Below are 14,252 nucleotides of genomic sequence, written 5' to 3' on the forward strand. Positions count from 1 at the left end.
TGAAGATGCGGAAACTGTTGGTTTCAGCCCCGAAAATGCGGAAACTGTTGATTCCAGCCCCTAGTCCCTAGGATTGGTGGAGTTAGAAACGGGCTACCTTAGTAATCGGCTTCAAGTAGACTGAATAAATGACGTGTATTTACTGCAGTAGTTGATTCTCAGCAGGCATCTGGCTGCGCCCAGTGTTGCTGTCAACATCCCTAGCCTCCAGCTATTCCCTTGTATGGCGATCCTTATTGGTCCCACCCCCATATAGCGCATTCCCTATTAGGTCATCCCCATAGGGGTTCCATATATCCAGGATTGCGTGTGCATCCTCATGTTTATGTCATCCTTTCCACGTCACAGTCTGGCAGCTGGCAGCTGGCAGTTGCCACTCGACGAACGATTCCCTTTTCGTCTTGCTCATCGTGTCATCATCCACCACATTCATCACATCCATCACCCATCCATCCATCTACGCACCCGCCCACCAACGCGGTGACCTCTGTTGGGAACGCCTTCCCTCTCTGCTCCGCCCTCATTACCGATGTCCTGCGCCGAATATGACGATTCGACGTACGACTGGACGGAACCCGACGACATGAATATTTTCCCGCGCGATGTATGGCCGCAGGAGACGTACTATGTGCCTGGGTGCAAGATGACCGACCTTGTGCCATCGCTATTGGTACGCTTCGCGGCGCAGCAAGCAAGCCGCAGGCTTATGGGCGCGGTCGAGGCCGGGACGTTGCAGAATGTCAAGAGTGTGGACTTTGACATGGCTGTCCTGGACGTCGTGATTATGCTGTGAGTATTGTGTCGTATGCACCATCCACCGTGCAGTCAAAGTGGCGCTGACAGCTAGTAACGATCAAGTCCGCTCGGAATGTGTCCTTGCCCATACGACCCTTACGGACAGCGTTGAGGCTTGGCACAAGTGGCTGCGCGACGCGACGGACGAGATTGCAGGCAAGGTGCGTGTTTCTTTGCCCCCCTCTTTCTCTGCTTTCCTGACGTCTGCAGGGTAGTCTATTCTTGAAGCTGCAAATCCCCGATGGCGATAAAGTACTCGCTGGATGGGGGCATGTCGAATCGAGCCCAGCCGAGCGAGGTGCGGGCGCTGCCGCCGAGCAGCGCTCACAGCTCATCGTGAACTGCATGGATCAACTATGGGAACGGATTGACACGCGCGAGGCCTATTCTCGCCCCCCTTTAACCGCTGCTTCTAGTGGTGTCCTCGGCAGCTATGGCCCGGGAGACTTAGAGAAGAACATGGTGTGGTATGGTCGTATGGTCGAGCTGAATGGGGAGCAAGCAACACCTTCTCGCTCGTTCACGATGACATGGGACGGCAAGCGGGTCCTCGATGTCGAGGACGACAAAGACAACGACACTGATATGGACAGTGATAGCGCGCGCGATGCCTCGACTGATGGAACAACGGCCGACGAGTCCTTGTGCACTCCGACCTCGTCGCCGATGACGTCGTCGCCGATGAGCTACAGAGGCCATTCAGCCGCTGCGCGTACTCAAGAGGACGGAACCTTCGACCTTGGCGAAGAGGTCGATGACACTGTCGATCAGGCGTCATCGGAACACGATCACCTGAGAACCAAATCACCTTCCTCCACTGTGTCAACCTGTCGCTCAAGCGTCGCGTAGAGCCTTCCACCCAAACGTTCACTCCTTGCGTTGTACATGTACATGATATATCAGTTGTGTGTGTTTCACCGCGGTGCGTGCGTGTTATCAGGGTAGTTGGGCCGGCTGCTGGGCCGTGGTTGTTGAACACAAGGAGCTCTCCATCTATCAGTGTCGCCGTATCTGACCACGGTCCGCAACCGTTGCTCGTCGAAGAACAACTTGACTTGTACCCGAAGGGCTTGCTGGTCGCGACTAACCCGCTAAAGTTGGCTATACTGCCCAGTAGTCTCGCCATGTGCTGTGGTTCCTACTGGACGCTGATAGTGCACCCACATTGAACCTCTCAAGCCCATTGAAGGGTAGCACGCGGCAGTCGCTACACGGCAATATAGCCGCTTGCTGACTGCCCAGTTCAGTGCGGCGTGGCTCCTCTCGAGGTGAAAAACTAGCCAGCTCGAATGTGCAACAAGGCACAAACACTTTCATTATCGCGATACTATAGTGCATACAACGGTCCCACATCAATCACTGGCGCTTTCACGCACCACTCTTGCGGTAGTCCTCTGTAAGGTCCTGTAGCCCGCCGCTACATCCATGCTCCTCCGCCTGCTCTTTCCCGAGACGCTGACTGCGCACTTGCTCATCGTGGTCGCCACGCACCACATGACTGTCCGCCAGACCCGTGCTGTCTGCTTGAGGCGGCGTTTGCGGATTGAACGTCGATGAGCCGCTTGACGCTTTCGAGTCGGAGCCAGCATGAGAGCGCTGCGACTTTGGCGAGTCGGAGGAGACGTCCTTGTTCTGCGTCTGCGTTTCCGTCGAGCCGTCCAAGGCGCGCATGGTGCCATCCGCTGCAGCGGACGCCGCTGCCGCCTGACGTTCCTTGGCCCTGGCTTGCTCAACCCGCATCTTGATGGTCTCCGGGCCAAGGGGCGGCAAGCCTTGCGCGCGTCGCACCTCGTTGGCATGGTACAGCGCTTTTTGGGCATGAACATCTGTGTCCAGCACGTACACGTCGCTTTGACAAGTTAGCCCGGATCTCGCCTGTTGATAAACTCACACAAGCCAACCAACAAACGGCGTCTGTTCGTCGACACGCTGGTCCATCCGGCCGGCGTCTTCAGGATCAAAAAACTGTACAGTGGCCTCCCAAGGTCCCGAGCGGTCTGGGTCTTCATACCAGTCGTCGAGGTCCTCGCGCAGCATAACTGTTACGTGGTGGATTGCACCATACTGCGATGCTGCGTCGTACACCTGCGACGGGGTCGGGACGCCGTCAGGCCACGCAAGGTCCTCGGTCCAGGGCCCGTTGTTGTCGTCCTTGCTATACTTGTAGCACCCCACCTCTCGAGGTGCTCCGTTGCCCAAGCAGGTGACAGCCTCGACAGTGCGGATCGTGAACAGGTCGGTCAGAGTGGGGTAGAAAGCGTCACCGGGCCGGCCAAAGTCAATGCCCTCCCCGTCTAGGGCGGGGTGACTGTTGAGCAGGGCAAGCGCCCGGTTTGCAGCTTCAGACGACGGGTAAGAAATCCGGTCTAGGAGTCAGTTGGGGTGTTGCAGGCGCGGTCGCAAGGTAACAGCACCAGAGTGCGGGCAGAAAACAAACGCAACGTACACTGCTTGCCCGCGCGCAGGGACTCGACCTCCACAAAAGCATCGGTCGCAACGCCCGTAATGTCCCGGACAAGCTCCTTGATGCGCTTGATATCACTGAACGGTGAAACGTTGCAGATATCGATTTGGGTCTCGGTGCTCAAAGGGTACCGGTCGCGCACTGGGACCAGAACGTTGTCGTATCGCGACATGGTTGCGCAACCTGGGGCAGGCAATGAAACGGGAGGTGGGGCACGGACAGCGGCCACAGCAATGGGGAAATGGTGAGGCAGTGGTGACAAGGAATGAAGCGTGAGGCAGTGGATGGATGGCCTCGATGCAAAAGTCGCCACCCTGCTCACAGCCCCAACGTGTTACGTAATTAATTGCCATTCCGCTCTCAGGGCCACGGGGTTATCACCCACGCGGTTATCGGGCACGTAATCGTATCGTCTTTGGGTTCCTCTCAAGAGCTGGCTTGAGAGGCGAGATTGAGAGTGACCCTTGACCAAGGCGGCGAGGGTGAACGCCATAGTGGTGCCACACGAAGGCGAGAAACCATTACGCTTCTACCCGTATTCTCGCTGCTGTATTTCATGAATGTCCAGACAGCTAGCTGGCCATACAAAACAAGAGTGCGCCATAGCGCCGCCCTATTCAACCGATCAACGACCATAGTCCTTTTACGTAAACAGAATGGTGCAACAGTATTTGACAGTGAAGCCAGCCAAACAACCAAGAACCATCCAACTCGACGCTCTCCATCTCTCTCTCTTTCTTTCTCTCTCTTTGCTTACGCGCCATATCGATCCAGCTCAACAATGGGCACGCCGCGCGGCTCGGCGGCCAACCCGCTCCCAAAGCGCCAACGCCGTCGCCTCACTTCTGCCAAATCAATCGCGACACCTTCCCTCCCCCTTCTCACCCTGACCGTTGTTGATGCTTCCTCGTTTCCAGTGGCCGCCCCGACATCCTCGAACCAGCCGTGTATCACGATAGGGGATGAAATGGGCCAAGTCTTCAACATCCCTGTCATGCCAGGCTGTTACGTCCCACCAGGGTACCTGAAACTCATTAAGATTGCTCTCGCTACGTTGATCAAGTACGGGCTGGGACGTGAGCGACAGTTTGAGCTGTGCACCATCGGCAACACGATGTGGGACGGCAAGTTTGCCCTCTTCATCCACTATGAAGGTACGTAGCAGCGTACGCTACCTCGTCGTTGAGCATCCTCTCTGACATTGCCGAGTCGTCGGACCCCGTCAACTACGTCACGCCACCCAATGTGGCATCCAAATGGCGGACACGAGTCAACGATGCTTTGTTAGCAAACCCCGGCCAGAAAAGGCCTTCCGGCCTACAGGTGAGCGCTCACGAACTCAGCAATCTCAGCTCACTGACTTTCAAGACACAACTTGGCAAGTCCCTGAGAAAGCGCGACAGCATCTGGGCCTTGAGCGCGAGCTTCCTCCCAAGGAAGGGGTATCACTCAGCCCATGTGTATCCCTGGAAACTCATTGTCGACGCGGTTGCCGCCGAGTGCTTGGTAATGCCTACTTGGCCCGAGAGGTGCTTGTCAAAGCAGTCCAACACGAAGACAGTCGCGTTTCTCGACGAGACAGCACTCACCATGGCAACCAAAAGTCCTTGTCGTATACTCCGATACTGTCAGTGTCGGAGATGTCGGTGTTGTCGCGAACAGTGAGCATTGCTATTGGGGAAAGCGATGTCGAGCAGAAACGCCGCGGTTGTTGTTGTTGTTGTACATAGGGTGGTTGTCGCGTGGAGGGAAGAGGGTCTTGATGAATTGAAGAGATATGGAGGGCATGGCACCCGAGGGCATGGCACCCCTGGACCCGCACCTTCTCCTCCGGCCTCGGTTGTACCGCCGTCACCTCGGTTGCCACTTCTGTATCGCCAAAATACCGGTCACCTCTAGAGACGAGTCTTACATTCTAACTCGGTTTCATGCATTCCTCACATTGTCAGGGTCCTACACAAACACGATTGAGTACACTTGTCTGGTTTGGGTCCGCCCTTCTCTCCGTGTACGCATGCACCGGCTTCCTGAGCCATCCCGAACCTATTTACATCGCATTGGTCCGTCCGATTCCCATGTATGTACATATGATGGTCGACTTTGGACGGATCTCTGAAGTCGCAGGGGGCCGTCTTGCAGGAGCAGCACTACTTAACCACTGACAGACCCGACTTGCAATTGAGCTCCGAGTGACGAGGCACGCACGCAGTAGTCACACTAACCCTAGATGAACCACAGTGAAATATCTGGTCTACGTAAGTGGAGCAGGAGCATGGACCGTCGGCGTATCACTTCCATTCTCATCATGTCACATATATAGGGGTTGGGCGATGTGCTTCGTTGCAGTGCCCCAGGACACTGTTGTCGCGCACCTACGCCCAACTGACCTGGGTAAAGCGGGCACGGGTAGGAAAAGACCGGCGGTGTTAGTACCTGCCAAAGCACCTCCAGCGCTTCCCCGCAGGCGCACACGGCAAACAACAGGTTACATGAATGGTTATCAATACATGAAAGGAGTCGGGTGGCGGGTCAAGGCGGCAGGTGACAGGAGGTACGCTCAACGGGAGGGCGTGCAGAGCTGCTCGAGGGACGGCAGGGGGCCGTCAAACTCGGGCGGGTCTTCGAGATATGAGACAGTCCATCCTGCACAGTCGGCCGCGGCAGGGAGGGGCGGCGGGCGCGTACCGGGCGGGAAAGGCGGGAGGCCCTTTAGCGAGGCCAAGGAAGAAAACATGCCGTCGAGCGACCCGTGCTTCTCGATCCAAGCGCGCAGCTCGCCATTGACGCCTCCCTCGTTGGAGTCGTTGCCAACAGAGGTGCTCCACACCAACAGGCCGTACCGCGCAATGTTGTCGGCGCGCGGACGGAACTCACCGAACGCACGCACGTCGAGGGGCGGATATTCGTCCTCAATAGTCGGGCCACCCTCAGCGTCGTAACCCTCCTCATACACCATCTGCAGCGCGGCGAGGGCCAGCGAACACGCCGCGCCATAGTCGAGCGCGATGCCGAGCGGCACAAAGTCGCGCTGGGCGAGCGCAACCACGTCGCGCACGTCATCCTTGCGCGCGGCCAGCCACTTGCGGTACGGCGGCAGCGGGTCGTCGCCGAGGTCGTTGGACGCTTGACGCTTCCTGGCAATGTCAGTGCCCCAGCAAGAGCCCATGACGCGCGCCGAGCGGCGCAGCCGACACTCCGCCACCGCTTGCCCGCACGCAACACCTACTTTTGGAGGACAACATCGCAGACCGCCAGGTACACGCAGAGCGAGCGGTCGCGCACCGTGTCCCACGCGCCGCCGTAGTAGGTGTACACGTCGTGGATGGCGACCGAGGCGTTGTGCGCAGCCCAGTCGAGCTGCATGGCGGGGCACGTCGTGCCTACAAACGAGGGCATGTCAAGCGGAGTGTCGGACCAGTCACGGCGAACCCAGGCGGGGACGACGGGACAAAGGGACAGCTGCGGCTGCGTGGGGGGGTGGGGGGGTAGTGTGGGTGGGTCAGCGACGGGGGCAGCGCGCGTCGAGCGCCGCGGCTTAGCGCCAGAGGAGAGACCGCGCGGAGCCTTCGGCATGGCAACGTTGTAGGTGACGGAGTAGGCGTTAGGCGTCGGTCGGCGAAGTGGATGCGAGTTGGGGGATGGTGAGGATGCAGATGAATGAGGATGACAAGGATGACGCCTTCTTGACTGGCTGTTGGCGCGGAGGCAAAACGCATTTGCCTGTTCCTAATGCAGTCCCTTTATGCTCCTAATGCGTAATGTCTGATTTGGTAGCCAGCGGATGTATGTACGCTGGTGCAGTGCTACAGATTCAAGTCCACCCAGCCATGCGCGGTGTACAGTGGTGCTCTGCCAGTAACAAATGCAAGTGAAAGTACGACAGAAACGGTTACAAGGGTCGCTCTTATACCCAGGACGAGCCATACCATTCATTGTGGTGATCTCGGGTCACGTGCTGACAGCCTGGTGGTGGCCTAGTGCGAGGGGTACGTACTCATACTCAACGTCTTCAACACTGTGTCATCAACATCCCACTGTCTTCCCTCATCATGTATCGCCAACTCCTCGACAGGCCCGACCGTATACTTGAGTTTAGACCAACATCGACGCGTGATAATCTGAAGCCTGTTGCAACAGACGCTTTCGTCAACCCGTTGTTGGCCATACCACGATGGATCAACGGACAGCTGGTCACGACCATCCGTATTGTCCCAATGACGGATGTGCAGATGCGGCGACCGGTCAACACCATGATTCACCAGTCTGTACACCACATGCACTCGGGCGCTCCCGCGCAGCTCATGTGCTGACTCCCTCCAGGATGGACAATGCTCTGGTTCCACTGCAAGTGCCTCCGTTGCGTATCACGCTCCACGCCCAGTCCTGGGTGACTCCCGGCCGTGGCCAGGTGGACAATGATGACGATCTTCAATGCAAGCGCAGCGCGGACACACTGCCCATCACCGACTTTGTCCTTGACCAGTGGCCGTTCAACCTGCATGCCCCCGCGGCCCAGGTGGTGACGCATCACCCCCGCATGCGCCGGCAGCAGCCCGGCTTGGCTGGTCTTCCTTTGGTGTGCGAACCCGACAACGTCGTCGGATACGCACGTGATCACGAAACCGACCTTCTCGAGCCACATGCTGTCGCTGCTGTCCAAGAGCACCGCCGCCCCCCTGAGGGGAGCAGCGACATGGTCGGAGGGTTCATCGCTGCCTGTCATGCAGCCAACGCCGTCATCCGTCTCACATACTGTCCAAACGCTCCTGAGCAAGACCGCATCGTGATGGATCTCGGCGACGCTCCTGTTCCGCTCCTTTCTCGCCGTTCAATGCGTTGGCTGGCGCGCCGCCTTGCCGACCAGCTTGGCTACATGACTGCCGCCCAACGGCCTGATGTGTCTCTGGCTGTCGGCAATATCCACATGCGCCTGGAATATGTTGCTGCCGGCGGTCGCCGCCACTGTCGCAGAGGTCAGTTACGGTACTCGCGCAACTTTGGGTGGCTCGACAACGGCCAGCCCATTGTGAACCGCACGCGGCCCAACCACTGCGCGGTTCAACTGGCGCACGCCTTCAAAGCCGACCCCCCCGCGCACCCGTGAGGATAGCATGAGCCGACGCACACCGGCGCCGGTGTCTCTTGTAGCATTCCCATTTTCATCCCCTCACATGTATAGTTCGTTCGTTCGCCCCATGAAGGTACGACCAAGGCACATCCACCACGCGCCGCTTAACCAGCGTCACTGGCGTCTAGTGGCCGGGTACAATGGTGGCCGTCTCACTCCATGTAGGTGGCCAACACTGCGTGGTACAGCGGTAGCAGCGCTCGACTGATTTTTGCTGCGGTTGAAAGAAATAAGTCAGGAAATTCAGGTACAGCTGAAAAAAATTAGTCGCGATCACGAGTCCCAGTTGTCATCCCCAAGAAGTCTCAATTCTCAATTTCACTCAACCGCGACGAGGCTAAGGCAGAGGCTGAAGCAGACAGCGGCGCGGACGCTGGCGTGAGACAGGCCGTCAACGCGCGTGCACGCCCGCCATGCTCACGTGCACACCTGCAGGCCGACTGCGTTGTGGGATGACCGGGATCTGAGAAAGACCACAATAGCACTTTGTGAGGCCGCGTGGCCGTTTAACACAGGATTTTCCCAGCCAACATACTATTTGGCAACCCCAAGTCATGCAAGTTGTATATCTTTGACTCCAGTTTGTGCTGCATAGAAATCCATACATGCACAAGAAAGCTGCCCAAAGGTCTGAATGCATGTCAATATGCATGTATACCCCTCGCATCACCGATAATGTTTTTGTAGGAGACTGTGTACTTGCTGAAATCATGCTGCGAAGTGCTACTAAACCGGCGGCGGGCCGCTTCAAAAAGTGCTATTTGGTGTCTTTTTTGTAGCCGAGATGTATCGTATCGCACGTGTCGAGCTGCGCCAGCAGTGATGCGGCACTACCCATCGCAGCGGCAGACGACAGCGGTACCAGCAGAGGAAGCTGGACCAGCGGTGACACAGGACATAAGACAGAGGCTTGAGGACGCAAGACGAAAAACAGACGTCACGAGCCGCGACGCGCAACGGCGGGGGAGCGGGTGATCGGACCGATTCTCTGCCTTTGAGGGCGTCAGGTTTACGGTACAGCGTGTGCCCACCTAACCCCGGGAGACCGTGTAATGATCAGTGGGACCAATAAAGTGGCCAATACAACTGAATGGGTACGTCCTGGGTGTGGCCGACATAAACCCACCAATGTCTGTAGCAGTTGGCAGACCGCCTGGGGGTCAGTGGACGCTCCAGTGCTCACAAAATACGCTCCTCAACCCACCTTAGGCGGTACAGCATTTGCCGAACAGCCCAGGGGGCTGTGGAAAGCGGCCGATAAACTTGATTGGCACGTCCTGGGTGATACGCAAAAACGTGCCGCGATCTCTGTGGCAGTGAGGAGTCCACTCGAGGGTGAATGGACGGCACCTAGGGGTCCAAAGATACTCGCCCATGTAGCCTAGGTGGTCCAGGACTTGACAGGCGGCCCAGGAGGCTGTTGAATGTGGCCGATTAAGATCGATGTGGAGGACCGGGGGGGGTAACCGAACCAATGTTTGGCGGTTCCACTCAGGTCTGACTGGGCATGTGGGGCTCGGTCCCAGGTGCGAGGGGTGCGGGGTGAGTGTCGGTGACAACTCCTGTATTGTCCACCCAGCTCACCCGCCCCGGCCGCGGCGCTGGCGGAGCGCTGGTGTGGCGCCCGGTCCTGCCAGCGCGTCGCGCGCAGAGCAGCGCTATGACGGTCCCGCTTTGCGACTCGCACCCACGGTCCTGTCTGTCTCATTCTCATTGCTGGCCGCCTCGCCTGACCAGGTGCAGCAGCGCTCAGAGGCTGCTAGTTGCAGACTGCGCAGTCTTTTCCACCAAGCAGCTGTCCACTGCTGGCATTGGAGCTGCCAACGCTGGCCACAGTACGTATGTACAGCGGCCGTGCAGCACGGCCTTGTCGGCCGGTGAGCCGCCCGCCGGCCAGCTGTGGCCTTTCGCGTCCTCCCCGCTCGCCGGCATGCGCCAGCAGAACCCCTCTGTTCCTCTCCCCCTTGGAACTCCGAGCACTGACGCGGCTCACCGTGCGGCAGAACCGTTGGGACTGGCGCTGCCCTGGCCGTACAGCCCTCGCGAGCCGTGCCAATCACATGGCCATCACACCTCGGCCTCGTTGCCCGTCCTTGAACGATGCCTGCTGCATGAGATACCTGGCCCTCGTCCACGAGCACAGTTCCCACAACTGAGTCTCGCGCGCGCACACGCTGAACTTCGTCTCCCGCCGCGCCACGGATCGCCCTGTGCTCCACACTGTCCAGCCACGCTACTCCGCCACGATCGAAAGGAACAGCGCGTACCCCGTGGAGAGCTCGAGATTTTCCTGCATGCGCTGGAGTCAGCCTGCCCGTCACCAGCCCTCGGGCCACATGCCCATCGCACGGACTCACCGTGTGAATCCTCTCGAGACGCAGTCCCAGCGCGGCCGCGCAGGCCCGCGATTCCGCGACGTCCTCGAGCTGCTCACCGGCCGGAAGAGTCTCCGCATCAACAGGCAAAACCGTCCTCGGCGCCGGTGCGTCCCACTCGCCGTTGTCGTACGCGGGGTTGTAGGCGTAGACGCTGTCGCGGCCATCGTTGTAGCCGTGCTGCAAGTCGTCGCTGTGGGAGGCGCGGTCGAACAGCTCCTCGAGGTCAAGCTCGTCGTAGCGGTAGGCACTGTCGTGGTCGTGGCGGCGCTGCGCGTCGTCGTAGCTGTGGACATGCTGCTCCTCATCGTAGTCGTCGTACTCGTGCTGCTCCCGGTCGTACAACGTCAGCGGCGCAAGCGACACGCCGGGTGCGCCATGCCTCTGCGCGGGGCCTGTGCCGATGGCGAGCGGGTAGTCGTGCAACGCGCCGGAGGAGTCGACACGCCACGGCTCTGCTCGGTCCATGCGTGTCGGCTCGTCGGGGGACAACAAGCTTTCCACCTCGTCCATCGCGCAAGACAACTCCTGTTGAGAGAGCTCTTCTCGACACGCTGACCCGCTCACGCGTCCTGCGCATCTAGCCGCGGCGTTGCAGCCGACCGTTCACCCCAGAGCACCGCCAACCCCCTTCCGGCCGTCAACCTCACGCATGCGGCCTACCCGGCACTAGGCCACTGCAGACAGATTGCTGAGTGGTCAAGCGTGGAACAGTCCTCGCCCTTCACACGCGGTCCGGTGAGTGCCCCACGGTAACAGCCTGCCCTTGCATCAGGCGCAGTACCTCACCGCGGCGGTACGGCACGTCCGTGCCGCGTGAGTGGGCGTGCTCCCCCACGGCGGAGAAGGTACGGGAGGGAGAGCGAGAGCGAGAGCAGATACAGGGGCAAGAGTGAGTGGGAAGCGTTCAAAGCACGTCTGCGATAAGGACGATGGCGTAGAGGGCCAGGATGACGGACAATCTAATCTCGGAGGCAACGGCTCGCGATCTCCTGACCGGGTCACATTCCGATGCCGAGCTTTGATATCCATCTAGCGCGTGAAGGTGGGGTCGAGTTTCCTGGTGGAACGACCATGTAAGTGTACGGTGGGTGGGCGCGGACGCAATGGGTGGACGACCGCACTCGAGCCGGACGCAAGGGGTCGTCGGAAACCTCGGGCCGATCGGCGCGGGAGTCCTGCCGCAACCCCGTTGCGTCCGGTGGCCGGCAGTCAGGTGCAACTGAGTATTGAACAAATGCCAGCATTCAACAGTACTTCCGGCCTCAAGGTGGTTCATAGCAGGCTAAAGGGGTATCTCAACGTCGAGGAGCGGCGCATGCTGAGCAGTACCGAACGTGTCCGTCTCTCCAATGGAGCCCTGTTCGCGCGGCCGCACAATCGTCATCTTCCAAGCCAGCGCGGGCCGGAACTGGCGTGAGTTGAGCCCGACATACTCCCATCCACTTACAAACATGCACGTGAGGATCTTGTCGTCGGGGACACTGTACAGGCGCTTGATGAGCTTGCGGTTCAGGACGCCCGACCGCTCCGCTCGGTCGAACACCTCTTCCGTGTCAAACATGACCTAGCGCATCAGCGTCGTACGGCGCAGTGACTTACGTCCATGGTCACTTCGAACGGTCCCGAGTTCTTGGACCGTACGACCTTGGCAAGATACCGCAGGGTGTTGGGTGCTGAGTGTAAATTCGGGGCGAACGCGTCGCCTGTCTCTCGGGGCTTACTAGTTGAGTCCTTCGCCTCGCCGTTGAGGTGGCCATTTGTCTTGTGGCCATTCGCGGCGTGTCCGTTCGTCGCGTGGCCGTTCGCCGCGCTACCGTTCTGAGAGAAGTTTACGACCTGAGGCTGAGGATAATGAGGGGCGTAGTTGGCGTCACGTTCTGCCACTTGAGAAGGGGCGACACCCAGCTGCATCACCTCGATGGGCCAATCTGCCGGGTCCGCACATGGCATAAGGTGGTAGACCGAGAAGCGGAATACGGGACCGGCCGGTTGCTCATGCGGACTGAGCGGAATAGCAAAGTTGCCTCCTGTTGCCAGCTGGCCCGGATCTGCGCTGTCAACTCGACCCAAACGGCCTACTACTCTGCAACTCAACCACTAGACTCACATGAGTTGTGCAGGCATCCGACGCGGACGTTGTTGGCAATCGCGTTGGCGAGGGACTGGGTCTGCGCGACAACTTCGCCCATGATGCCGAGCTCGTGGGGCGTGGCCTTTACGGGCTCAAGCTCGCCCATGACGGCGTCGCGGCCGTACACGTGCCAGAGGATACTGGCGGAGCCATCCTGCAGAGCGGGAAAAAGAGACGCTGTTTGTCAGCACACCACGACGAGGTTACCTAAGTGGCTTACTCGTGTACTCTGCTGCCTTGTCGAGGAAGGCGTCGATGCCCTCGATGAGGATCGGGTCGCGAACGCCGCCAATAAACACGGTTCGGTACCCCAGCTGCTGAGCGCCCTCGAGTTTCACCATGTACTCTGTTGTCTCGAACATTGCGTTGGCGCAGCGAACCCTTCCCCCTGGGAGGGGAGTGTACGTCGCATTGCCAAGGAGAAGTTTGCCGCCGGGGCCATCGAGGATGTCCGGACGTGTCTTCTCGTACAGACTGTGCGCCGCTGCCGAGATGGGCGTAACGCTCTCAGTGGGATGGAGAGGCACGAGATCGAAGCTGTCCTCGCGCAGAACGGCAAGGATAGATCGCGCCTTTGGCCGCGCGCAGATACCGCCGCATTCCTTCCATCAGCTTCGAACCTTCCAGAATAGCTCACAAGAATCTTGCCCATGTGTCGCGCAGGACCGTAGTTGTCCTTGCTGCCCATGCCATGGTACATTGCCAAAGCGGTGAAGGGTGCAGGGTCGTAGCTCCGCCCGCCGAGGATGATATCCACGTCGGGGTGCTCGCGCAGGACTTTGAGGTATGGCTCGGGGCCGATCTGTGCGACAATCTTGACGGTGTTGTCCAGTGCATCCTCAGTAAGTTCAGGTACGGGGCCACAAGGCTGAATCTGGCCAGATTGGAGATGGCTTCGTACTACATCCTTGGACACTTCAGTCTTGATCGTCGCGACCTTGAACGAGTAGGCGCTCGAACCGGCCATTTCTCTGACAACGTTGACAAAGTGGTCAACGGAACGGTCATCACTGTTTTCGATCAGCTAATTGTTCTTCAATTCGCAGCACAAGGGACATACCCGCATCCGCCAGACGACGAAATGATGATCTTGACTCCAAGGTGGTGGCACGCTTCGAGCATGGGGCCAAAGTCCCGCACGTAGCTCTCCTTTGCGCAGATGAATTCGTCGTCGATACCCAGACACGACGGACCACCGTCTGTCGAACCCGCGTCGATGACGACAGCATGGGCGCGGTGCTTAACGATCCCCTCCCAGAAATCGCTGAGGCGGTAGCCGTACCCGTGAATGGGCGACGTCGTCAGGATTCGCAGCTCGTTCTTCACGTTCGCGTTGTATTGGTTGACCATGTTGTG

At 58.9% G+C, this 14,252-nt stretch overlaps 7 protein-coding genes across 7 annotated transcripts; 3 read left to right on the plus strand and 4 right to left on the minus strand.

Annotated features, from left to right (window-relative positions):
* Nucleotides 1-529: 529 nt before the first annotated feature.
* CcaverHIS019_0500010 (uncharacterized protein) lies at nt 530-1,644 on the plus strand (the record flags this gene model as incomplete). Its single annotated transcript, XM_060601112.1, has 3 exons — nt 530-789; nt 848-956; nt 1,006-1,644. 3 exons carry the CDS (start codon nt 530-532, stop codon nt 1,642-1,644), a joined length of 1,008 nt encoding a protein of 335 aa, XP_060457638.1.
* Nucleotides 1,645-2,163: 519 nt separating this feature from the next.
* On the minus strand, nt 2,164-3,431 carry CcaverHIS019_0500020 (uncharacterized protein; the record flags this gene model as incomplete). The annotated part of the gene is made up of 3 exons (XM_060601113.1): nt 2,164-2,644; nt 2,687-3,161; nt 3,242-3,431. 3 exons carry the CDS (start codon nt 3,429-3,431, stop codon nt 2,164-2,166), a joined length of 1,146 nt encoding a protein of 381 aa, XP_060457639.1.
* Nucleotides 3,432-4,040: 609 nt separating this feature from the next.
* On the plus strand, nt 4,041-4,649 carry CcaverHIS019_0500030 (uncharacterized protein; the record flags this gene model as incomplete). Its single annotated transcript, XM_060601114.1, has 4 exons — nt 4,041-4,413; nt 4,469-4,528; nt 4,567-4,582; nt 4,628-4,649. 4 exons carry the CDS (start codon nt 4,041-4,043, stop codon nt 4,647-4,649), a joined length of 471 nt encoding a protein of 156 aa, XP_060457640.1.
* Nucleotides 4,650-5,816: 1,167 nt separating this feature from the next.
* Nucleotides 5,817-6,832, minus strand: CcaverHIS019_0500040 (uncharacterized protein; the record flags this gene model as incomplete). The annotated part of the gene is made up of 2 exons (XM_060601115.1): nt 5,817-6,393; nt 6,486-6,832. 2 exons carry the CDS (start codon nt 6,830-6,832, stop codon nt 5,817-5,819), a joined length of 924 nt encoding a protein of 307 aa, XP_060457641.1.
* Nucleotides 6,833-7,308: 476 nt separating this feature from the next.
* Nucleotides 7,309-8,363, plus strand: CcaverHIS019_0500050 (uncharacterized protein; the record flags this gene model as incomplete). The annotated part of the gene is made up of 2 exons (XM_060601116.1): nt 7,309-7,520; nt 7,580-8,363. The coding sequence occupies 2 exons, from the start codon at nt 7,309-7,311 to the stop codon at nt 8,361-8,363; spliced, it is 996 nt and encodes a 331-aa protein (XP_060457642.1).
* Nucleotides 8,364-10,620: 2,257 nt separating this feature from the next.
* CcaverHIS019_0500060 (uncharacterized protein) lies at nt 10,621-11,230 on the minus strand (the record flags this gene model as incomplete). The annotated part of the gene is made up of 2 exons (XM_060601117.1): nt 10,621-10,686; nt 10,745-11,230. 2 exons carry the CDS (start codon nt 11,228-11,230, stop codon nt 10,621-10,623), a joined length of 552 nt encoding a protein of 183 aa, XP_060457643.1.
* An 817-nt stretch (nt 11,231-12,047) lies between these two features.
* CcaverHIS019_0500070 (uncharacterized protein) lies at nt 12,048-14,246 on the minus strand (the record flags this gene model as incomplete). The annotated part of the gene is made up of 8 exons (XM_060601118.1): nt 12,048-12,173; nt 12,213-12,329; nt 12,365-12,438; nt 12,487-12,813; nt 12,873-13,073; nt 13,117-13,498; nt 13,534-13,906; nt 13,957-14,246. The coding sequence occupies 8 exons, from the start codon at nt 14,244-14,246 to the stop codon at nt 12,048-12,050; spliced, it is 1,890 nt and encodes a 629-aa protein (XP_060457644.1).
* Nucleotides 14,247-14,252: the final 6 nt, after the last annotated feature.

This window comes from Cutaneotrichosporon cavernicola (assembly GCF_030864355.1).
Source record: "Cutaneotrichosporon cavernicola HIS019 DNA, chromosome: 5".
Lineage (NCBI taxonomy): Eukaryota > Fungi > Basidiomycota > Tremellomycetes > Trichosporonales > Trichosporonaceae > Cutaneotrichosporon > Cutaneotrichosporon cavernicola.